This window comes from Poeciliopsis prolifica, unplaced genomic scaffold (assembly GCF_027474105.1).
Source record: "Poeciliopsis prolifica strain line A6 unplaced genomic scaffold, Auburn_PproV2 SCAFFOLD081, whole genome shotgun sequence".
Classification (NCBI taxonomy): domain Eukaryota; kingdom Metazoa; phylum Chordata; class Actinopteri; order Cyprinodontiformes; family Poeciliidae; genus Poeciliopsis; species Poeciliopsis prolifica.
The window spans coordinates 740,582-764,227 of record NW_026562456.1 but is presented as its reverse complement, the minus strand read 5'-3'; the positions used below and the strand labels follow the sequence as shown (position 1 = coordinate 764,227).

The 23,646-nt window shown below is 38.4% G+C and overlaps 2 protein-coding genes across 3 annotated transcripts; both read right to left on the bottom strand.

Moving 5' to 3' along the window:
• Window positions 1-1,300: 1,300 nt before the first annotated feature.
• On the bottom strand, window positions 1,301-3,504 carry il22 (interleukin 22). The gene is made up of 5 exons (XM_055022005.1): window positions 3,294-3,504; window positions 3,148-3,213; window positions 2,923-3,072; window positions 2,653-2,712; window positions 1,301-1,728 (listed from the first exon to the last, which is right to left on the bottom strand). Exons 1-5 carry the CDS (start codon window positions 3,471-3,473, stop codon window positions 1,612-1,614), a joined length of 573 nt encoding a protein of 190 aa, XP_054877980.1. The 5' UTR covers window positions 3,474-3,504; the 3' UTR covers window positions 1,301-1,611.
• Window positions 3,505-8,853: 5,349 nt separating this feature from the next.
• Window positions 8,854-23,529, bottom strand: mdm1 (Mdm1 nuclear protein). Of its 2 annotated transcripts, none has more exons than XM_055022002.1 (17): window positions 23,503-23,529; window positions 22,670-22,878; window positions 21,815-21,908; window positions 21,579-21,701; window positions 21,142-21,222; window positions 21,008-21,069; window positions 20,853-20,948; window positions 19,460-19,612; window positions 19,058-19,191; window positions 18,890-18,977; window positions 15,435-15,652; window positions 14,005-14,130; window positions 13,730-13,812; window positions 12,523-12,587; window positions 12,196-12,445; window positions 10,897-10,959; window positions 8,854-10,189 (listed from the first exon to the last, which is right to left on the bottom strand). In XM_055022002.1, the coding sequence occupies exons 2-17, from the start codon at window positions 22,685-22,687 to the stop codon at window positions 10,080-10,082; spliced, it is 1,764 nt and encodes a 587-aa protein (XP_054877977.1). In that variant the 5' UTR covers window positions 22,688-22,878; window positions 23,503-23,529; the 3' UTR covers window positions 8,854-10,079. The 2 variants fall into 2 exon arrangements, with proteins under 2 accessions (XP_054877977.1, XP_054877978.1); XM_055022003.1 differs by having other exon boundaries at window positions 18,890-18,932; window positions 23,503-23,528.
• Between the last annotated feature and the right edge of the window lie 117 nt (window positions 23,530-23,646).

Genomic DNA, 23,646 nt, shown 5'->3' with positions numbered 1-23,646 from the left:
TTCTTGCTTTATGTGCTTGAATTCAGCATATTGACTGTTAAAGGCCTCCATAATCTGTGGGTGGAGGAGAATGGCCTCAGACGTCTTTTCCAGTGTACAATGTCTCCTTATCCATAGTCAAAAGTCTGAACTCAATGCTTCAATATCAAATGCAGACTTTAATTCATGCTCTGATAAACGAGCATCGATGTGATCACAGAGCTTTCTAATAAAAAGAATAATAGTAACAGTGACGCGGTCTCTCCACTGAACACTGCACTGTTCTAGTTGCACAAACTCCGACGGCCATTTGATCTTAGTGCATTTCTTTTTTACTTTGTCTTGGTGAGTGGATGTCCCACTGAGACATGATAAGGTGTTAGCTTTCACGTCTCTTAACTTCGTCGCACTATTCTTACCTTCACGGTGCCACAGCGCGTATGACCAAGGCACTACACAAATAGCAAGCGATGATTGGCTGCATAGCGAAAGTGAACCGTATCGTATCATTGGCTGGATTCCTGTCACTCACTTGGTTCGATCGCAAAGTAGTACAGAAAAAAGTCATTGGTCCATAGTCAAAACCTGATGTCTGAGCTCAATGTCCAGTTTACGTTGGACTTTATTTTATGCGCTACGTAGATTTTCTTGTGCGCTGAGAAGATGCGAGCAGTGCTCGATTATGCAGGCGCAGTTTAAAGGGAACGTTGGTTGCAGCCCTGCTTCGATCCACCTGCTTTTCTAGGTTTTTCTGAGGAAAAGCTAAGAAAAGCAGCCATCTTGTTTCACAGATTTTATTTAGTTTCATTTTTATTTCAGTCAGAGATTAATATGAATTTTCTCCTTAATAAATGAAGGTTGTCATCCGCAAAAAAGATGCACTTAAAAATTTAGAAACTAGAAGAATATAATTAATATACATAAGAAACAGTAAAGTAACGAACTGATCCCTGTGGTACTCCACAACTAATATGGTAATAAACAGCAGATTTTCTATTATTAATCTCTACAAACTCATGTCCTCTGACTCCATTTTCTGTCCAGTAATATTTTATGATCGTTCGTATCAAAGGCTACAGAAATACTAAATATTTTGGGGGGGTTTAAATCTCTTGCTGTGAAATTTCTTCTGCCAGTTAAATTGCAGTTAAAGTTTGTGTTTCATAGATGTCATTTAGTGAGAAGAAAACAAACAAATAATGATTTTTTTAAGTTAAATAAAATAAAATGTGACCCATCAGTGTTTTCTGGTGATAAACTGTTTCTGTATAGAGATAAAAAAACAAATCACAAGACTTTAATCAAAGTATTTCTTCTTTATTTTAAAAACGTAACCAATAAAACATATAGCAAGCAGTTCAATGAGTACAACCAAGTTGACTGACGTTCAAATACTGTTAACTGTCTTAAAATTCAGCCATGAAATGGCAACAATATAATGAACACCAAAACCTTCTCAGCTCCGGCATTCAACAACAAACCGATCAAAAAGTATAAATATTTTAGGAGCAATAATAAAAAAAGAAATTTATTATAATTTGCAATTAAATAGACCAATAAATAAAAGTACAAAAGTTGCTGCAATAAAAATTTAAATAAAATAAATATGTTAGGACAGAAGCCGTCGGGGAATCAGTTCCTGGCGGTGGCGTTGGCGGCGGCTCTGGGCTCCTTGCAGAAATCGTGCAGGTACGTAAAAAGGATGTCGATTTCTCCAACAGCTTTGTTGATGCCGCGCTCGCCCTCCATCTGAACAAAACCATAAAAAGGAACATTTAGTAAATCAATTTAACAACTAAATCCACACATGGATTAATAATGGAAACTAATTTTATTTCTTAAATGGTTTTCAGATTTGGACTTTTGTTAATAGTACAAGTTCTTCTGTAGAGTATTATATTTCTAATAAAACATATAACAAGCAGTTTTTTGTTTGTTAAAGTTTAACATTGTTGTTAACATTTTTGACAACATCATAAAGTTCACACTTGGGAGGTTGATGGAATTATAAATTGAGATACAATTTAATCTTCAGCCTTTATTCAAAAGCATGAAAGGCCATTTTTGCAAAAACTCAACTCTCACAAAGTATTTAGCTTTTAGTGCAAATATCTTAGTAGGCTTGAAAAAATATATATATGAGTTTGTTTCATGTAAATGAAAAGTCAGAATATTTCATTAAGAAGACATTTTTCCCATATCATAAAATGAAATAATCTGGCAATGGAAGTAGAACATTTTCATCAATATTAAGAAATTATTGACTTAAAATGAGCTCTTATATATTCTTGAAAAGATTCTTAGTTTTGTCCTATTCCAAGTTTCTGGTCAAGTCAAAGTTTATTTATCCAGCATATTTACAGCAAACTCTGCTGACCAAAATGCTTCACACCAATTAAAATTAACAAATAAAGAAAAGAAATTAATAATCTGAACAGAAATCATTCATTGGCAGTAATTTTCAAAAAATTTGAATCAATTTTTACTTTTTGTAAAATATTTACTCTAGAAACCAGAGTAAAACCCCTTGGTAAGATTTTGCAATTATTAAAGGAGTTAAATAAGGACTTTATTTAATATGTTGCTTTTATTTTTTTTCTGCTGCAAAGATAAAACCCAGGCAGCTTTAAAGAAGTAATAGAATCAGACAAAGTGCTGAAATTATGAACTCACCCTCTCCAGCTTCCTGCGAAACTCGACGGCGTGGTGATGGTCGTGGTAGTGAGTGACGTTCTGCAGACAGAGGAAGATTCAGAGGGTTATCAGTTTGATCTTTCTGTCTGTGAGCGCGAACCGCAGGGAGTCGTTATCAGCGACAGAATCGACCGCAGCGACAGAAAAGAGGCGGTTTCACGTCTGTTCTGCAGCCCTGATATGATGTACAGTTCTAGCCTCAGACTGTGGCGCTTCCTGTGCAGATTTATGAAAGAAATGAAGACTTACGCAGCCTTGGGTCTGCAGGTCGCTGCTGACGCGGTGGAGGTCGGTCTGTAGCTGGTGCATGCTTGGATGCTTCCCGCTATATTTGTGCAGGATGTTGTTCAAGTAGAAGTCGAGGATGTTGGCGTGGAGGCAGCAGATCTCCATGTGGTTCTGGAGGAGACAGAGATCTTCAGTAAAGGTTCGGCTCTAATGGAAATCTTTTAGCTGAATGGGAACCAGACTCACCTGGTCGGTGTTGACTCTGGGCATCAGCCTGATGCTGGTGTCTTCCTCCAGCTCTTTCCTCTGACCCTGAAACCAGAAATAAACACATTTAATCAATCAAAGCCACTCAGAAAACATACGCCATGTTCTTTTTTGCGTGAACTTACATCCTGCGACACTCTGTGGATAGCCTCTTGCGTCCGTGGGTCGTTCAGCGGCGCGGAGAGGTGCTCTTGGTGCACGGGGTGCGACACCACCTGCTCGGTCCAGCCGATCAGGAACAGGACGGCGAGCGCGGCAGTGGCTGTTCGCAGGCAGGAGAGGATCGTAGCGTTGTCGAGCTTCATGGTGATTCGTTCGTGGAGAGCAGAGACGTTTCAGCTGAAAGAAAAAAACAGAAATGTTTCAAAAACTGCAGCAGGTGTTGGAGGAAGCAGGTCTGCTGCTGAGTGTTCACCAACCTGTCTGCAGGTGCTGTAGTGAAGATGCTAGAGTGTCTCGGCCCTTTATAGTGATCAACCCTCCGCCCCCACTCCAAGAATCTAGGACAAGCAAAAAACCCCAGCACACACACGCAAACACACACACAGGTCAACGCTGGTCTGCCTTGTTTACTGTTAACAACACAAGGAGGAAATTACTTGTCATTCAAGGTGTGACGGCTAATATTACTCCTTACCTATGTGTATAAAAATATTTTAATTATACTTCTGCGTACAATTTCCTCTTTGTATCTATTTTTGTGTATGTACGTACGTGTGTGTGTGTGTGTGTGCGCGCGCGCGCATCAATTCCCAGGTGAGTCAAAAGCTGGAAATGACTGATTATTCCCCTAGCAGGAAAAAAAACCGTGTTCACATCGGCTCTGCTTACAAGTTAAGGTGGCGGGGTTATTGGCGGGGTTATTGTTACAGTTTGGAGAACAATTAGCATGGCGGAGCGTGTTTCACTGCTGCAAACTCATTACTGCGTGAAAACAAAACGCTAAAATGTGCATCAAAACTGACCTACTAAAACTAATCAGAACGAATTAATCAGCCATGATGTCACTGCATGACGTTTCGTCTAATTATTTACCTCTGAATGGAAAATGCCTTGTTGGCTTCATAGTTTGCTGATTTATGTCAAAAAGTCACCACAGTTTATTTGCAACAATGACCTTTCACCTCGCAGCAACAGAAGCGTAGATGTTATGTAACCTGGCTTTGGCACAGAAATGGTTTTTTAGATCAGTGTCAGCTGTTGAATGGAGAGCAGCCCTTTATTTATTCAAGTGGGACTTGAATCTGTTTATTAATCAGTGCCAACTTGGCTGAGCCTCACTTGGATAACTAACAACAAAAACTATTGTAAAATCCCAAGAAGTCGCCTTAAATGAAGTTGAGAAAAATTTAATTTGGTTGTAAGATTTTTTCCCTGATTACATAAACGGGTAGACGTCTTTTAAAACTAATTCACAATGCTTTCTAAGTACCAACATTGCTTTTCCCATCAGCCGTTCAAGCTTTCCTGGTTCCGCCTTTAAAGATCAAGTGGCTCCTTTCTTTGTGTTTTCCCTCTTATTGTGTTGGTTGTGGGTGTGAATCCCACTGAGGTGTAAAGGTTTTCTAAACTGTGGTATCAGGGGAGAAATTGCCTCATCTAGTAAAATACAACAGTAAGAGACACTTAGAGATGAGCAAATGGGTTTTCTGCAAGATTTATGGTCAAAAATGGTGATTTTATGCAAAATGCATATCAGAAACATACAAAAGTTTTTATATGTTGGTCAAAACACCAGAATGAAAAGTTTGATCAACTGGTAGAAAAAGATATCAAGAACAATTGTAAATCATGCAATGATTCATGCAATTAATTAGATTAATTGCATTCATTTAATTAATGCAATTAAATTATTTATTGCTTTTTATGAAAAGCCTGTTCATCAAGCCCTTGAAATTATTTTAGAAATATGTTAATTACAGGTCTTAAATTTTGTAGTGGTAAGACTATCTAATCTCAGATATTTTACTTTGTGCAAAAGTTTGAGTTGCCCTCAAACATCTCCGTTGCGTTCTGTAGAGACTAACGGAGGCTAACGCTAACTAGAAGCTAATGTATCATTGCTAGCTAGCGTTTTTTGCAGCTATCATGGGTCAAGTGCAAATTTCATCTCCAGATGATTTTTGTTCTCACTCATTTCTATGACGCCAAGTGCATTCTGTGCAAAAAGTGTTCGGCACCAAAGGGGTTAAGCCTCAATCAATCAATCAATCAATCAATCAATCAATCAATCAATCAGGAAGTTTATTTCAGCAGCAAGGCAGTTCAAAGTGTTTTACATCATAAAAACAATCAATAATTAAGAAACCAGTGACAAACGTTACATTTTGACGAGCACCATGATCATCAACACGAGTCGAATATGTTGGTCAATTTTAAATGTGTTATGGTTCAAAAGCAACTCTGAAAACTCTGTGGAGCTTGAGCCTCTAAAAGACGTCGGCACGGCTAAAGCTCCCCAGAAAACAGTCACCGCCACTGCTACATTTGAAGTCAGAGATTTAGTGGACTTACTGGTCTTAAATTTAATCCCCTGTGGTCTTAAAATGCCGTTTCAAGTCTTAAATTTGACTTGGTAAAACTTGCAGACCTGCATCCTTTGGAGTCAGTTTACATCACAGTAATGCCTCCCAGTAACGCGTCCTTCTCTTCCCCGATTTTATAGAACGAGTCTTGTGCGTCCTTCGCATCCCACCGTATCCCAAGATGCATTGTGGGCAAAATGGGAGATTTTATCAAATTTTTTGCTCATGAAGCGATTTTTATAAGCTCTAACTGTGACAATATAGAAATGAAAAGCTCTTGTCATTTCCCAACACGTTTTTCTTATTCATCATTTCAGTAAAAATATTCAAATTATCCAACAAAGATTGAATTAACTTGAGTCACAGGAAAAAATCTGATGGCCAGATAATCTCAGATTATCTCTGAATCAGATTTTTTTTTTAAATGGAGGCAAATAATTTTACAACATAATGACAGAAACAACCATGAAAACACAGGATTATGACCTACAAATGAAAACAAAGATAAAATCTATCAGTGCTATCGCATTGCTGAACACAATGTTATGTATCAATTTATGGTCAAAATTTAAACATAAGCTCGTAGTTGGATTTAGCCGATTTCAGCTGCGATCAAAAGCAAGTTGATCATTGATGTGCAAGGTCTTCTGAAACTACGTTGTGGTTCTTTTTGCTGGAACTTTTTTTATTGTTTCAAATGAAACTGACAGAATAACTCGTAGCATCGGCTCTGTGTCACCCAAGACGTCCCCGCTGGTGACCCGTTGACACATTTTCTGTCTGTTTTGAGAAAGCAGCGTAAATCCAGAGCGCCGAGTCAGCAAAGACAAAAAAGAAAGAAAGACTTAAACACAAATCCAGAGAAATTTTATGTTGTCAGGAGGAAGTTAGTGGAGCTGAAACTGGTTTAAATGACTTTATATTTATGTTCTGCTCAGTTTTAAAAGTTGAAATGTTCAGATTTGCACAATGTGACCACAAACTGAACTTTCCGATTGATAGCATATCCTGTTGCCCTAAAACTCAGTGTCACGCAGTGGAGTATCAGAAACCTGAACCCTTTACACAAACACAATGTCTTACCATCTCATGCAGTAACAATGCATCCAGGCTGCACTGCAGAAAATAAAGAATAATAAAATGTTTTGAGGAGCAAAAACTAATTTTCCATTTTTTGAATTTCATTAAACCTGTTAATATTATGACATAATACAAGCTGATTACAGCATCTGGCTCTCAAGAGACAAGAGGAACCGGCAATTTAACCAACAACTGTCCTACAACTCAAATCAAACTCAGGAAGTTACTGCTGTAAAACCCTCAACTGGAAATTACAGTAATGTCTGTTTAGATTATTATTTTTCATCCCAAATAGTTTATCTTGCTAATAGTTTGAATTATTAGACGTCTATTCCTGTGTTTTCAGATCTAATACGTTACAGTTCAAATGGAAGATCAATAAGTGTTTATTTTGTCAACATCACATCAATTAATTTCACTTCTAAGTCAAACTAATTGCAACAAAAACTTTTGCGATTGAAGGTAATTTTAATATGTCAAAATAAAACATTTTGCTGGACAATAAATTGTCTTATTACTATAGAAGATAATATTGTGTTTTTGAGTTTTCAAGTAATCTAATGAAAGTGACAATAGAAATTCGGTCTCTCAAAAAAATATGAACTTTAGTTTTGTAAAGAATTAGACGGCATTTTAAAAATCCAAAATATAACAATAAACAAAAATGAAACCATAAGTACTATGGATTATCAAAAAATATTAATCATCGGGATGAAATTATTGCAATTAGTTTCTTATTGCCACAGGCTTAGAAAGACAGAAAGTTTATGAAACGGTTTTAATGTAAAACGTTTCGTTCAGGCTCATGAAAAGTAGATTAATACGACTATTTCCCAGAATTAGTCTCATAATGACCAGAATTAGGTCATTATTATGTTAGAGATTATATGCAAAATTTGGCTTGAGTCCATTCTCATAAACAAAGCAGCTAATGACTAATGTTTCGTTTTCTGTTACGTCTGTGGGAGATTTTGTGAAATCTGTGAAAGTCCTCTCGTCAATCAAACGACTGAGACGAGGATTTGTGTTCGGAGTTGTTTCCGCTCCATCCTGTGACGGACGGAGCGACGTCACAGGAGCGCCCGCCGCCAGCTCAGCGCTGTTTGTTCTGCTCTGAGTTAATGAGGGGAATTCACGGTCAGCCGCCGCTCTGCAGCACGGACACACCTGGAGGCGTGGCCAGGTGTGTTTGTTCTGCCGCAGCGTCACGGCGGAGCGTGGAAAAAGTTCAGTGTGGAAATTCCTGCTTTAATTAAGATCTCTGAACACAGATTTATTGCACTGGTTTAACTCCAGTGAACTGTAAAACCTAAATAAAAACAGAATCATTTCAGTTTTTATTTATATTCTACATGTTGTCCCAGCTCAGCCTGTCGCAATAATCAATCAATAATCATTCTGATGATTTTTTTTTTGAAGGACAATTTTCTTACAATCCGTTTTTTTTATAGTTTTGTGTTATTTAAAAAGTCTTTCTATTCTGGCATTATTTACAAAATATAAATTTATTGATTTTTGGGTTAGGGTTAAAAGTAAAAAAAAAACCTTTTCTGTTTATTGCAATAATTTGAGACAGTTTCATCCAGTAAAATGTTATCTATTCTTCATCGGGTGTTATTTTTAAAAGTTTATCCACTTTACTGTCAGGTTTTGATGCTTACTGCCCTCTTGTGGCAACATTTCAAACGACAACAACAAAATGCTTGACGATTCTGGATAGATTCATGTTAAACAGTTTAGTTTTACAGTTCTGCCCAGCAGGTGGCGCTAATCTAAATATCAAACCAAAGCATTTTATTTCCTTCAGCAGAGACAGGCCAAAAGTATTCATACAGCAGGCTTTGTTTGTTTTTGACTGTCTTTATATCAGAACACAATGGATTCATTTGTAATGTGCTGCTGAAATTAAACCCAATTTTCCAAAAACACAATAATTCATGACTTTTAAAAGTGAATTACTTTCTCACAAAGTGCCAGCTCGGTTCAAATAGAACACAAAATCATAAAAACTGTTTGTTGTATTTACTCAAGTTTTCTATGTTAAAAATCCCAAAACCAGAAAAAAAACAAGCAACCAATGTATTGATAAAAAAAATAATTTAATTGAGTAATTTTCCTTCAACTTTGCTATTTTGCATTACATTTTCCCTGGTACATCACAATCAATTAAACTGAACGGAAAAGAAAAGAACCGTTACAAAGAACTGTCAGGAAACAAGAAACAAATCTGCAAATCTAGAAAATAGAAGAAATTGAATAAATTAAACCAATCAGGAGATTGTTGGTATGTAGGAGGTACAACACAAACAAATATATCACATTCATATGTCTTTCTGTTGATTTCACACCTGAGTTCAGCTGAGTTTATTGGTTGTTTTACTGCAACATGTTTTTACTCAAGTAAAAGTAAAAAGTAACTGTCCATAAAATAACTCAAACGAGTAAAAGTTTTTTTTTACTTTTTAAATCTTATTAAATGATTAAAACATTAAGACTTTAATGATATGTGGAAGTTCTGGGATTTCAATTGGTCAAAATAATGAAAATAGTTCATATAAATAGCATAATAATAATAAAATCAGACAAACGAAATCAAATTCTTTTGATTTAAAACTCGTTAAACATCAAGAAAAGCTGCATGTTTGTTTATATTTTTGGTTAAAACAAGTTTGTTTTTCGTTCAGTGAAGTTACTCAAAGATACTTCATGATAGAATATAAAAACAGTATAAAGTAAATGTTGGTGCACTGCAAACATCTGACCAAGTGTCAAGTTTCAAATTATTTCTAAACAGATAAAACTAACTTACAAATACATTTTAGCAGAAAATTGGAGCTTATTTTAAGTAAATGATTCCTTAAAATTTAAGAAAATTAATTTGTTCCACTGACAGATTATGTGACTTAATGCAACAACTTACAAGTGAAATAATCAATATTAAGGAATTATTGACTTAAAGCAAGCTCATCAGTTTTGTTTTGTTTTAAGTGTACTAAGATATTTGCACTAGAAACTAGACAAAAACAATTTGTTTTGTGCTTTTGCAGTGTAGTTACCATCAAACTCTGCATTACATTCTCACTATAAACAAATCGCTCCGGCTTGCGATGGTCCTGCAGCCGAGTCGCACCGAGACAGGAAGCAGTTTTACCCAAACGAAACACTTTGGGTGTGAAATCAGCCACAAGCAAGAGAAGTCCTGCTGTCCTCTACTTCAAAACTTAAGATAAAAACAATTCTGTTAAAAATAATTCACATTTGCTACAAAAATAAAGATTTCTATTTCTACAACGTTTGAGTTTAGGATCATCTCTTTCCCCAGAAGTCTTCCCGTCTCTTCTGAGCGCGCTCCAAGACGGCGGACGCTGCCGAGCACGAAGCCGCCGAGCGCCATGACATCACCGACAGTCGGTCGTCTGGGTGACAAAACGTAAAAACATTTACTGTCGAGTTTTGAATGTTTTCTATTAGTCAAGTTTAGTTGCATAGCACCTTTCAGCAATAAGGCAAAGAGCTTTGCATCGTAAAAACACATGAACCAATAATTGAAATGTTACATTTTGCCGTCATTACACTTAAAAATGTTGGTTAATGTTTCATTTATTATGTTCAAAAGCAACATTTGGGTTTTTAGTCTAGGTTTAAAAGAACTTCAGCGAAGGATCCACCATGTGTCGGTATCGGCCCAATAATTAAAACTGGGCCGATATCAGCAACCAATATTTATTTTCACCCTGTTGCCTCTGATTCTGGTCATTTTTTCAGAGATATAATATACAATATCAGTATATTGGTTATTGGCCAAAACAGCAATATTAATATCGGATATCAATATTGGTCTAAATGTTCATATGGGTGCCTCCCCGGTTTCAGCTGTTTTGCAGTTTTCTGTGGTGCATAGAAGCTGAATGCTGCTGGTTCTGATTCTGTAGAGCAGACCAGAACCAGAACAGCAGAAGACCGACTGTGTAATTGTCTTTATGTGTCTCTGAAGGTCCAGACATGTCATTCAGTGATTTCTAAACTAGCAGAAGTGTTTTAAAGTCTGTTCTCTCTGGAAGGACTTCAGAATTGGGTGATTTGCTCCATCTTCAGATCAGAGTCCGCTAAACGGTTTCCTCACCTTCATCAGAACCGCAGCCTCCTCTGGAACATGGCAGCTCCCTGAACCTCAAACCCAAATCACCTGGAGAGGAAAAAACCTGGTTAGTCTCAGAAACGCAACAATCTCCGCCTTCCTCTTTTATCATTCGTGCGTTTGTCAAATCTTCCATCTTTTATATGGAAACTGATCCGTTGAGAAAAAGACGAGGAGGAAGTAAAGAGGGAAGAGGGACAACCCCGCGTTGTTATCTAACACTCTCTCCTCTGTCTGTCTGGGTTTGGTTTCCCTCTGGTGCCTCCGCTGCTGGGCTGCACTGCACTACATGACAATAAAAAGTGTTTTTCTTGCTGATTCAGCTGAAGAGCATCGACTTTCCTTAATTATCTCTAACTGGAAGGAGGAACTTTTTATTTCCTTTCTCTTCTAATTTTCTGAATTTAAGCAGAAACCAGTGTTTTTTTTTGTTTAGGAAGTATACTGTTTAAATACTTTTAGCTCTACCTCTTTAAAGTATAAATATTACATGAAGAGGCGTTTCTAATGCATGAAATGACAAAAATTAAATCAGTGCAATCCAAACCGGGGGAGCTTTGTAGTGAACATAATCTACATTAGTTCCTTCCTCAATTTTAGATTAACTATAAAACAAACATTAGAACAGTATTGTTATTTTTTGTGTATTTATTTTTGGGTTTTATTCTTATCTGCACCAGTAACACTTTTATATATGTATTTGTAGTTACAGTTAATAGTTGTGTTTTTTGTATATTTTGTTTCCAAATTCACTGTTGTGTTTTTGTGCAATAAAAACAAAGTTGATTATTTTGATTTTATTGAAGTCATAAAACCTTTGTCGAATATTAATTATGGGAAGCCTTCAGTGCCAGAAATGCTTCATGAAGCGTTTTTTAATCAATGAAGTTGGAATATTTTTTATAGTTTGATCTGAGATGCAGATTAAAGTGTTAACAGCTGTTCTAATGATTAAACTTTTAAACTTCGGCCTGAGATTAATCCCATGTTGGTCTGATTTTACGGTTTTTGTTCGCGTTGTGGACTCTGCTGTTGCATCATGAGGAAACCTGATGCACAAAAATGACCCAAATTAAAACCTCCAAGTCGAAACTCACCCCTAAATACACTGCAGATCCGTTTATGAACCCAGAGTGGAAACGGATCTCAGTAGGAAGACTTCTGATTCGTTGGTAAATAAATAAGAAACTAGTTGTTCACACATTGAATGAAAGCATTTCAATAGAAAGTTTAGTGGAAGGAAAGCTGTAGAAAACAGAAACAGGAGCAGCACAGGAAGCTCACCGTTGTGCTGGAAGTCCGGGTGTCTCAACATTCCCTGGATCCCATGCTGCGGCGGGGAGGCCGGAGGGGGCGGGGCTACTGGAGACGGAGGCACCTGCTTCGTCCTGATTGGTTGAGGCCGAGGGCTGGGTGTCTGTTGGTTGGTAGGAGGGGGGTTTAAAGACATGGGGGAGTTCTCTGGCCACGCCTCCTTCAGTTTGACTGGCTTGTTGACACCGACCTCTGACCCAAATTCTGGTGAAGTGAATTTCTGGACAGATCAAAGGTCACATGACCCTTTATTGTGTGATATCATACTTTAAAAAGGTTTTATGAGAACTAAGTTACCTGCTTTTGTTTGATAGGAGAAGAATCATCCCTGTTGGTCGGTTTTCCAACAAGTATAGCGCCCCCTGGAGGGCAAACAGGACATGTTTGGTATGTTTGGCTGCAGAATGTGACTGAAAAACTAAAATGAAATGGATACCGAGAAAGTAAATATCAAAAATACCACCAGGATGTCAGCAGAAGTTTGATCTGGATTAATTTTACTGCTCATAATGTCATCGGGACTCATGAGGGGCTGCAGCGCTGCATGCAAGAGCCTCAACAACGGACAGATGTCTGAGTTCATGCTGTCACATCTGAGTTCATGCTGTCACATCTGAGTTCATGCTGTGATTTTAGCTCATCGTGGATATTTTGGGTTGGAATGCATATGTGCTGACCGGATCGCCCCCAAAGAACAGGGCATTCTGGGTAAATACACCCAAAACAAACATGTTAGCCTAACGCTAGCAGGAAAACTTTTTTTTTTCTTTTGTTTACCAAAGACAGTTTTGCAAAATAATTCAACTTCTCATTCTAGTGGAAAAACTTTTCATCTAAGATCAAGTGTTTTCAAAAAAATGTTTCCATTAAATGCATTTATTTTCCAAATGTCAAATTGTACAATTATATTGTTCAAGGAAACACATCTACTGTTATGCCCTGTGCATGTATACAGTGTGACTGATTATTGCATTGATGTTTTATTATCACTGAATGCCTTACGAGTAAAAACGTCCAATATCAGCTGAAAGGTTTCTGCAGAAGTCAGTTCAGTGTTTGCTGCATCTGAGCATGCCGCGAGGAAGTGGTTTATTAATTGCAGTGAGCACAATAAAGAGAGAGGAAATGTTGCATATTTCTGCAGGAAAAGAACATCCTTTAGAGGAACAAACGCAGAAGCTGCAGCCTGATCAGCCGTCTTCTGCTTTACCAGCTAGCAGAAGTGTCATTTCTTTTCTGAGTCGTTTTCTCGGAAAGTTTCTAGGTCTTCTGAGGTCTTTGAGACCTCAGTTTGACCTCTGATCTTCCTGGAAACACTCGACTCTGCCAGCTGCAGATGTAGCTTCTTAAAATGGCCAAAGCTTTTTGAACTTTGTCTTTAACTCTCAACCAGGATTGCATGTAATTTTTTTCTTGTTGGAAATCAGAAACGTTGGCGTGGATTACAGATTAGCACCAGGCTTTACGGCGCTGGGTGGTTTCCGTGTCCTGCAGGAATGTTTACCTGTGGCAGGTGTGGTCAGGTCGTGGTGGGTTCTCTGAACTGGCCTCGTTTTCAGTCTGGGAGTCGGTAACCTTCCTTCCTCTCTGAAAACACACGGTTGGTTCCTGAAAGCTGAGGTGGCTTTGGTTTGACTTTCACACTTTTGACACACTTTCTGTCAGATTATCCTCAGGCAAAAATAGACTCCAGTTACAACTGCTTCAATAAAACACCACAAAGACTTCAAAACAAAGTCAAGAATATATAACTACTATCATAGAGAAAGAAAAACCTACTCCTCCGTCTCTTCTTCTTCTTCTGCCCAGGCTGTGTGGCGTTCAGCTCCGGGTCCTGGCGGCGTTTCCCTCCCACCGTTTCTCTCAGTTTTTCCTCCACTGACTGACGACCTCCTACTGGACATACTGGAGCGACCAGACAGAAACCAGTTCAGGTCAGAGGTCAGATCAGGTTCCAGCCTCCTGCCTAGAGCGGGGCGATACGGCTTAAGAATAAAATTTATTATTTTTTTTTTTATTCAAACCAAATCCGATTTTAATTCGTTTTTTTTTTTTTTTTTCTCTACAAATGAAATCATTTTCAAGAAGTAGCTTTTATTTCAATTATTTGTTTCGAGTCGGAGCATCGGGATTAATTATGAGAATATATTCAGATTATCAGCAGAAAAAAAGCACAATTTTACCTAAAAAACTTTACAATGAAAAGTTCTATTCAGCAAAAAGGCTTTTTAAATCAGGATGGGATGTGAACAGCTCATTTCATGTGGATCTTTCTTCAAAATAAACTCACTGTGTACAGGATCAATTAAGCTGATAGGAATCTGATGTTGGTGTGTTAAAAGAATAAGTATTTTTTATTTGTAAAGCCTGTTGCATGTCTTTGTTTACCTTATTTGGAAATTTTTCACATGCGTCTGAAGCTGGATGGCAAAAAAGACGATTAACATGATCGTATTAGTTTAGTGTCACAGCACAGGGAAAACTAGCGGAGAAAAACTGTTAAAAAAAAACTCAAACCCACTTTTTTCTCGCTCTCTGTGGCGGCTAAACCTGTTGCCAGGGCAACTGATTATGAGTCAACGCCGTAAAACTCGCAAACATTTCCCTACACAAAATATAAAACATTCAGTCCGTTATGGTTTGTTTTCTGGCTTGATGCGATTATTTATACGTGATCGCTGTGGCAGATTAGCTGTCGCTAACCGCTGCTATTAGCTAAGCTAACATTAGCCAAGCTAACATTAGCTAATTTAAGCATCTGATTTACTGATGGTCTGTTAGAGTGGGTCTTTAGGTTGCCTTTTTTATTTTAACTGAACCGAAACACCAAATTCCACAGCACTGCTACATAAGATTTTCATAGTCAAACTAGCATAACTGAATTACTTCCTTTTCCCTCCTATTTTATTCTTAGTTAAATTTTTTCCTGACTTTGTTATCAAGCTGTTCTAGTGTTGACAATTAGTAGCAGAGCACTGCATCCCTTTTTATTTTATATATTAGGCTCACATTTAAGATTTAGTGCATCAAGTTGACATCTAAAACCAATGAATTCAAAGTCCAAATAAATAGAAGCTGTAAAACAAGATGGCCACCCTGGGCGAGATGGCATCACTTTAAGGACTGCATTGGTGGGAAAAAAAAAAAAAATCCAGATTTTCTCTAAATTAATTGCTAATTAGCTCCACTCCTACTGCGTCGCTCCTCACCTGGCCAGGTCCAGGGCTTCTACGCAGGAAGCCCTGCGGCTGTCCGGCTCAGGTGAAAGGTCACGGTTGGGTGGTGGGGTGGAGGGGTCGGAGTGGGAGTCGGTGGGCTCCCACAGAGCGTTGTGTTCGGACAGCAGCTGGCTCAGATGGTCCCTGGAGAAGTTGGTTCCCCAGGCTCTGCGTCGGTACGCCTGGGCCTGCTGCCTGCGCTCCTTCACCTGGACAAACAGGTGAAACTCTGAGCCTGAATCCCACCTGGTCAACGGCTTCCAACCATTAACCACCAACCAACGTATTGATGAGTTTAACAAAGACAAAATATTAGTTACTAGTTTCTCAACTGGTGACTGTATGATGCTTTTATGTCTTTGAACTGCTTTTGAAACTTGATTTCATCTCTTGTTTCAGAAAACCAGAGATGCAATACATTTTTTCCACAATAAATTCCTCATTTTAAATAAGATCAGAAACTGAGAGAATTATGAGCCATAAATTATGACAGCCATTTTCCATATATATTGATAAAAATCTATTATCTTAACAATATTGACTTTAAAAGAGAAATAAAAAGTTTGATTTGCTCTGAGAGAAATCTGGTAGTTTGTGGCGTTAATTATTCCATCTCTGCCGCCAAACCTCAGCATCTCGTAGATTCTGGTAAACCGGACGTCCTGGACCCTGGATAACCTCTGACCCCGTTTGTGAAGCTAACCTCAGCCTGTCCACGGCTCAACCTCGACAGGAATCACCTGTCAGCGTTTCATCACTTCCTCCCACCGGTTTGTTCGTGACGTCGGCTCAGAAAAAAAAGGCTGAGTCAGAAAGACGGAGAGAAAATTGATGTGATTCATTTAGAGGATTAAAACTTTTGATGATGATATTTTAAAAACACCACTAAAGAGGCAACTTTTTAAAAGTTTGGACTCAGTAGTTTTTATTCGAGTCTCAGCAGGTGATTCACTGCAGCTGCGTGGTTTCTATTCGAAAGGTGGAACTGAAATAACGAGCTGACAGGTTCGAACCCCGCCCAACAACATGGCCGCCGGAAAGATAAAAACCCCAACAGACAGAAAAATGTCTCCTTTGCTTTTTCCCCTAGTTCAGCCTGAATTAGTTTGAATATTCCAGAAAGTTCAACAAAAGTTATAATTTATCTCCAAGTTATTGACGTTACAGTGATGTTTTGTTTCTCGAGTTTCAGCTTCACATTTTCTTTCAGTTTCCTGATTCTCATAATAAGAATCTGAAATGATTGAACAACATCAGACTTTTAAAACTTTCTTAAAACTTTGAGATGTTTTTCTGGTAAAATTATGAACAATAAACGATAATTCTGGGACCATTTTCAGGTAATATAATGATAAAGGTATTATAATAATAATAATGCAAGAACAGAATGTTAAATATCAATAAACTTTAAATGAACATTTGACACTGGAACTGGAAGACACTTTAAATATCCAAAATCAATAAAATAACAGAAACAACAAATGAAGTTAATTATTAAAAATAGAGATCGGTGCAACTGAAAACCAGTTTTGGTAGAAAGAGAACAATGCTAAATGATGCAAATGGAAATGACAAAATTATTGTTTTAATTAAAAATTTGATTAACTGTCATATAGCTGAAATAAAACTTAATTTTTTGTAAACATTTTCTGTCATCCATATTATAAAAATAGATTAAAATTGAATCTTGTCTGAAAAAAATCAGATTTTGTTTTTAAATATCGCCCAGCTCTGGTTTTGCTGCTCTCACCTTCCTGTTTCTGCCACCAGGTGGCGCAGCAACTATTTGTTTTAGCTTTAATTCTTCCAACTGGATCTCTGGGAACATTTTACTTGTCGTTAAAAGTCGAATGCAACCGAAACTCGTGGTATGTTTTGGATTGTTGGTCATTTCAGGCCCTGTTTTTGGTGCCGCGTTGATTTTTTTTTCAATTTATTACATCAGCAGATGAACAGCTGGTGGTTTGAAAACACAGCTGCAGAAACTGTTTTTTCCTGCAAAGCAAACAGATGCAGGTGCTTTTCTTAGTATTTTTGATGCCTTGAGGTGAAATCTTTGATGTGCAAACGGCTGCCCCCCTCCTCAACATTTTCCACAGGGCTGTTGGGAACCGACCCGACTGTGAGTAATGCAGAGAAGTTTCCCTGAAATGAACCACTGTGGTTTCTTCTGCTGACACTCAGCGCTTTGGTTTTTCATCAGCAACACAGAAAAACACACACCGACCAAAACAATCCCCTAAAATACAACTTCAGTGAGATTTTCTGCTTCTCCTGCAGACAGTGAACTCACCACGGACAGTGAACTCACCACAGGCGCTGGACTGTCCTGCTGCTTCAAGCCCCCGTCCTCCACCTCACCTGCTTTCCTCCTCTCTTTTAAAGAGGCAGAGCTTTTATTGTCTTTATTCTGTTTGATTACATTTAAACTTTCTGAGTGAGTAACTAAGGACTCAAACCAAAACTGTCCTTCCTGCCAAATGATGAGGAGAAAATTATTGCTGCTTAAAACTGAAGTATTCAGACCGGTTTTCCTGCTGTCTTAGGAACATTTTGTTTATCACGAATGAGGTTGATCAGGGGAGTAATAAAGTTCTTCCTCAACCCTAAGCTACCTCTGAACTTACAGTGAAGAAAATGAGCTAATGGTACCTAGCCAGCGAGCTAGCAGGGTAAAGTTAGCTAGGTAGCAGCTAAGCCACATCTGGGTGTAGCTGGGTTTAGTTTATAGTATCTGGATTCTGCCTCAGATTTGAGGTCCATCCATTTGTTTGAAGCAACAGTCACTGCCTCCCTTCAGAGATCTGGAACAAAATGGCAGCGCATGACGCCTCCATCGAGCTCTGCTGCCACCGCCCACGCAACCAATGACCAACCTCTGACTGCGGGGCATTCTCAGTCAGCACTGTTTCTCAACCGCTAAGCAGCGGTGTTCCACAGAGATGTGTTTCGAATCACTTCAACTCTCCGTTTGTTGTGATTAAACCCATCGCAGCGTTTCCATCAGACCTCAGTTCTTAAAGGTTTTAGTTAAACCGATTGATTAGTTCTGTCTGATAGTTTTGTCTCTGGTGTTTCTAATCTTTGTGAATCCAAACAGCTTCAGTCTGGAACTGAAACCTCATTTTAAATCATCCGACACCTTTAGCTCCGTTACGTTCACTATGATTTATTTATTTACATATGGTAGTATGTCAGGATACTACCATACTGCAACGTTCTTCAGTCAGAGGCTTCTTCAGATTCGTTGTGAGACTGACCGCTACAGGAAACCTAAGAATTTAATTGAACTTCTAACTTCAAAGTTCAACTGAAACTTGTAGGTGGAGTTTCGATATTGAAGGCGGCATTTGTTCTCTACCAAGATATTTTACAGCAGGGAACAAAAAGTGCTGAATGTTACAGAAAGTGAAAGGCGGTGTGATGAATGTAAATTGACCTCTGACCTGCTCGGTGAGGTCGTCCGTGGCCCCGCCCCCTTTTGGGTTCCTGCAGAGAGGAGAACGAAACCTGGACTGATACTCTGTCAACATCCTGCCGGACACACAGGAACGGTTCCAACGTCATTTCACCGGCCTGACAGAGACGCAGAAAACGCTCGGCCTGGAACTCACCTGTGTCTCCTCCGCACCTGAGCGGGCGGGAGGGCCGTCGTCAGGGGCAACCGGGACCCATCGTTGCCCTGAGCGGTTTCCTGTTTGACAGGAAGTTCATTACTCTGTCCATCCAAACTTTTCCTTCTGTGAGTCTGCAGAAGGTTGGCAAGATCAGTTAGCAGGTCAAAGGTCAAAGAGCAGAGCTGAACAGAGTGGCTTCAAGATAAAAAAAGAATGAAATTTTGATCTTTTATCTTGATTTCTTTTCTAAAAGCGAAATTACAAATGATAAGTTTTCTAATACAAATTTTAATCTTAAAGAACCAAAAATAAAATTAGATAAGATCAAGAAGATTTCCTCTCCTACAGACTGCATAGTGTGTGTGTGTGTGTGTGTGTGTGTGTGTGTGTGTTACCTACCCTGTATGTGTGAAACACCGGATGTCCCAGATTTCTCCGAAGGCGCAGACCGGAAGGCGGGTCCAGACCGTGGAAGCTCCGGCGGTACTCCGTTTCCATGGGAACGGGGTTCTTCTTAAAGGGCGGGATGGACCTGCTGCTGGAGTGCAACACCTGCGAGATGGGGCCAAAGGTCAGCAACTGGACAACCACTGAGTAAATCTCCAAAGAGCTGCGATATAATCGGTTTGGATGAGGCCGCCCTCTGGTGGGCAAACAGGAGAATTACAGTTATCGTTCGCTGGTAATTAATTTAACTATCAGTTTTTTCTTCTGTTCCTCTATTAATGTTTTGTTTTTTTAACCCAGAATGCAATTTTAAAATGACTAACTTTTATTTGATGTTTAATTTCACATAAAAACTGAATCAGAATGTAATTGCAAATTTATAAAAATTTAAATTACAACTTTATTTCATTTACTTAGTAACAATCACATCTTCTGCCTTAATTAAAACAGTTATTTACTGACTGTGTTTAAGCATGTTTATCTGATGAGTTTGATTCATTTTGGTGAAAAATAACTTTTAAAAATGTCAGATTTTACAAACGCTGCCCCCTGGTGAGAAAGTTGAGGTAAAACATTTGCTGCTTTTTTTATCTTCAAAATCTGAAAGAGATAAAAAAGCTCCAGGAAACAGCGGGTGACAAAAATGATGACAGAATATAATGTTTATTATTATGCAACAGTCTGATAAGGTGATAAGTGATTCAATTACCAATAAAAATATTTATTATCTGTATTACTGACTAATATAACATATATAATGTGGTCACATTAAGAAATGTGTCTGAAGTGACTGAAGTTGCTTTATTACCTCATCATGATACCTAAACTGAATTAATCTGATTAAAATCTGCATTGTCCTTTTAAATAAAGAGAAAAACTTTCTGTGATGGAATAAAAGCAAATTAAAACCTGAATTCAGTCAAAATTTCTGTTTTAAATTTAATATTTCATTATTACATGTTTTATATCCAAATTCAGTGACCTGTATTTTGTTGGACATTATTTTACATTTTATCACAATTATTTTGATATTTGTATTTCTGTGTTTACTGTTTATAGTTTAAATTTGTAGTTTTACTAAACCGCATTTCGTCGTAGTTTGACTTTATTTCATTATGAATATCACTAGGATTCATTTCTGATTTATTAAAGGAAAAAGAAACAGAAACAAATCGACAAAAGGAGCGGCGTCAGGTTTTAGCGGTTGGAGGATTTTTCTTTTGTCTGTCATTTCTCCTGTTTGCGCTATGCTAACGGCGATTAGCATTCACGCCTCGCCAAGCGCACGGCGTTCAAGCTTTCTGATGGAAAACAGGAAGTCGTCATACTTGGACGTCTTTCTCACCTGCTCTGCTGTCAGTAATGGTGATGCTGCAGGTACAGGCTTCTTCCAGCCAAACTGCCTGTGGTACTCTGACCTCTGACCCCACGTCTTGTCGACCTGCAACACAAACCTGTCACATCCTGCTGCTTCCGGTTCAGCGTTACAGATGGTCTCACCTGGTGTCCCTGCTGCTGCTCGGGTTCTGCAGGTCCGCCGGGCTCAAAGGGGCGGAGTTTCACTGAGGACACAGAGCAGATGTGAGACCAGCGACCATCTGGGACGACAGAACCTCAAAGTTCTGCACATTTACCGGATTTTCCATCAGCTACTGGACTGGATCCAGGTTCTGGTTCCGATCCAGAAACATTTGGTGGTTTAGAAACTGGAGAATCTGTAATTTAAGGCAGAATCATGGTGATCATGTGAAACAGGATCATCCAGATTATTAAAACCCTGGAATTTGGGAAGTTCTTGGTTTTCAAACTGCAGTTTTGTAATAAAATCTAATCTAACATTTTATTAAAAGCTTTTTCAAGATTCTAAGAGGCTTTGCAAGAGAAAAGCCAATCCTTCCTTTTCTAGAAAATTGAAGAGATTTCCAAAATTTTTAGAACTTTAGTTTTTTCCCCCTTTGACTCCTTTTTATGCTTTCATGATTTTTAAGAGGAAGTTGTTAAAAACAAAAAACCCAGTAAAATAATTTCACCCAGACTGAAACGACCATCTCCTGTTCCCCTGCAGACTCACCTTTCCTGCCAGTAGAGGGCGTTGCTCTGCCAACTGGATCTGCTGGAGAACCAGGCAGGAAGTTACCGGACTCGGCTGGACCGGGTCTCTTCAGTCGTTGGAGACCCAGAGGTCTGCTGATCCCTGCAGACACAAACACCGCAGGAAGCTGCTGATTCTTGAAATATCTCCATTTGTTGCTTTAGATAATTTTTTTTATTTGTTTCTTAGATAAAACCATGATAAGAGGTTCTTACGGTTCTGATCAGGGCGGAGTCCGGCCAGTGGGCGGCAGTGCTGAGGCGACACGCTTCTGGAGCGAGGGACACCGTAGCTCTTCTGGTACTCACTCTGAAACAAACAGTTCAGCTCTGAACAATAATGTTTTATTATAGTTAATAAAATTAAAATTACCAACATCTCAGACCAAAGACAAGCAAATATATCAAAGGAGTTTAGTTTCTCTAAAGTTGAAATAAAATTGTCCTGGATTATTCAGTTGGTGAAAAAGCTCTGCTAATCGAGCTCCTTTGCTTTTGCAATTGATTGTGTATTTCTGTGGTTGTCCTTATTTCCATACTGGAGGAAAAATACTAATAAATTATGTTTAAAAAATAAGTAATGATAGCAGCTATGTTACACACTTAGCGCAGTCTTGAAATGAAGTCTGTGGTGCCGACCTGTTTGTACTTATGTAATTTCCCATTGGGATCAATTCAAATTCAAAAATGTCTGAATTTGAATGGGGGGCCCGAAATAAAAATCCGCCTCGGGTCCCGAAAAGGCTCGGACCGGCCCTGTTTGGGCTGCTAGACTACACACTAAAACTGGCGACCTCTAAGCCTGTAAAAATCTGTTCTGATTAAAATAAAAAGTCAACATTTAACTTTCCAAATGGCTCTCGATGGGTAAAAAAATGTAAGGAAATCCAAACCTGATAAATTGGATTAAGAGATTAAAACCGTATTGATCCCGTTTCTGCTGAAACGACGCTTCACGAAAACCCAAACTTAATACAATGCATCTTGTTATTCCACAGCTTGATGTGATTCCCAGCAGTTTTTAATCGTGATTAGCAGCTAGCATCGCTGCCTGTTTCACCTGTTGTTTACCTTGAAGCGGACCGTCATGGCGCTCCTGCTTGTTGAGGGAACACCGGGAAAGTCGCTCCTCGGAAACAAAACCCCACACTGGGCGTCCTAGCGGGCTCTGTTGGTTCGGTTTATCGCTGATTCAGCCGGAGCTGCGAGCTAGCTTCAAGCGTCAAGCTACAGGTGTTGAGCCGCGCTGAGTCGCTTCCCTTCCATTTGCGCCTCTACACCTGGAGTTACGGCCGCAGTTAATAACGTGGTGCATTCAAGTCAAATCGTACAATTGAAAATCTATACTGAAATGATTCTAAAACGAATAAATGTATTTTGTTATTATCAAATCATTTAAGTATATAAAAAGACAGCTGTGATTATTTTCAAATGTTCCTTGTTGTTTATTATTTCTTTATACTTTTCAAATATTTCAAATAATTGTAAAGTAATTACTGAAGATTTTTTTTGTGGCCAGATTTAATTTTTTATTTTTGTTATGACCATCGTAGACAGAAACATTTGCCAAAAAACTCTGGAAAGATCAGATTAATATTAAACATTCTCTTAAAAAATCCCTTAGTTTCAAATGTTTGATTTTTGATATTCAGAAATGTCTGAGATTAACCTCAATTTTCCTTTCAAAATTTTATCTTTTCATGTGTAGAAATGTTTTTATTTTTTCTCTGATTTTTTTTTTGGCTGAAATATACTATTTTTTTCTTTCTACAACGACCCAATTACACCGTCATAACCCTTTAATAAAAACTTACAATAAAATCAAATTACGGTATTAATGATGTTTTGAAAGTAGGTTCCTGTTAATATGAATATTCCAATGTACGAGGTGTACTTGAACGCACCGTGAATCATCGCCGTTAACCGTAAAGGATGGTGTAGAAGAGCAGTCGGGCAGACCGGAGGGGAAATCACATCCTGACTGAAACTCCTCCCGACGCAACACTGGCGTTGCCATGGCAGCGAGGCTTTACGCAACTCGTTCTTTT

Bases quoted from the DNA above. Each gene is read 5' to 3' on its own strand.
- mdm1 (XM_055022002.1), bottom strand. The intron at 13,813-14,004 runs GTAGGTTTTTCT...GTGTGTTTTCAG, and splicing joins GAAGAAGAAGAGACGGAGGA to AGAGGAAGGAAGGTTACCGA. The intron at 12,588-13,729 runs GTAAACATTCCT...TTTGCCCTCCAG, and splicing joins CCTGACCACACCTGCCACAG to GGGGCGCTATACTTGTTGGA.
- il22 (XM_055022005.1), bottom strand. From the start codon at position 3,473: ATGAAGCTCGACAACGCTACGATCCTCTCCTGCCTGCGAACAGCCACT. The intron at 2,713-2,922 runs GTAAGTCTTCAT...CTCTGTCTGCAG, and splicing joins ACCTGCAGACCCAAGGCTGC to AACGTCACTCACTACCACGA. The intron at 1,729-2,652 runs GTGAGTTCATAA...GGTTTTGTTCAG, and splicing joins TTCGCAGGAAGCTGGAGAGG to ATGGAGGGCGAGCGCGGCAT.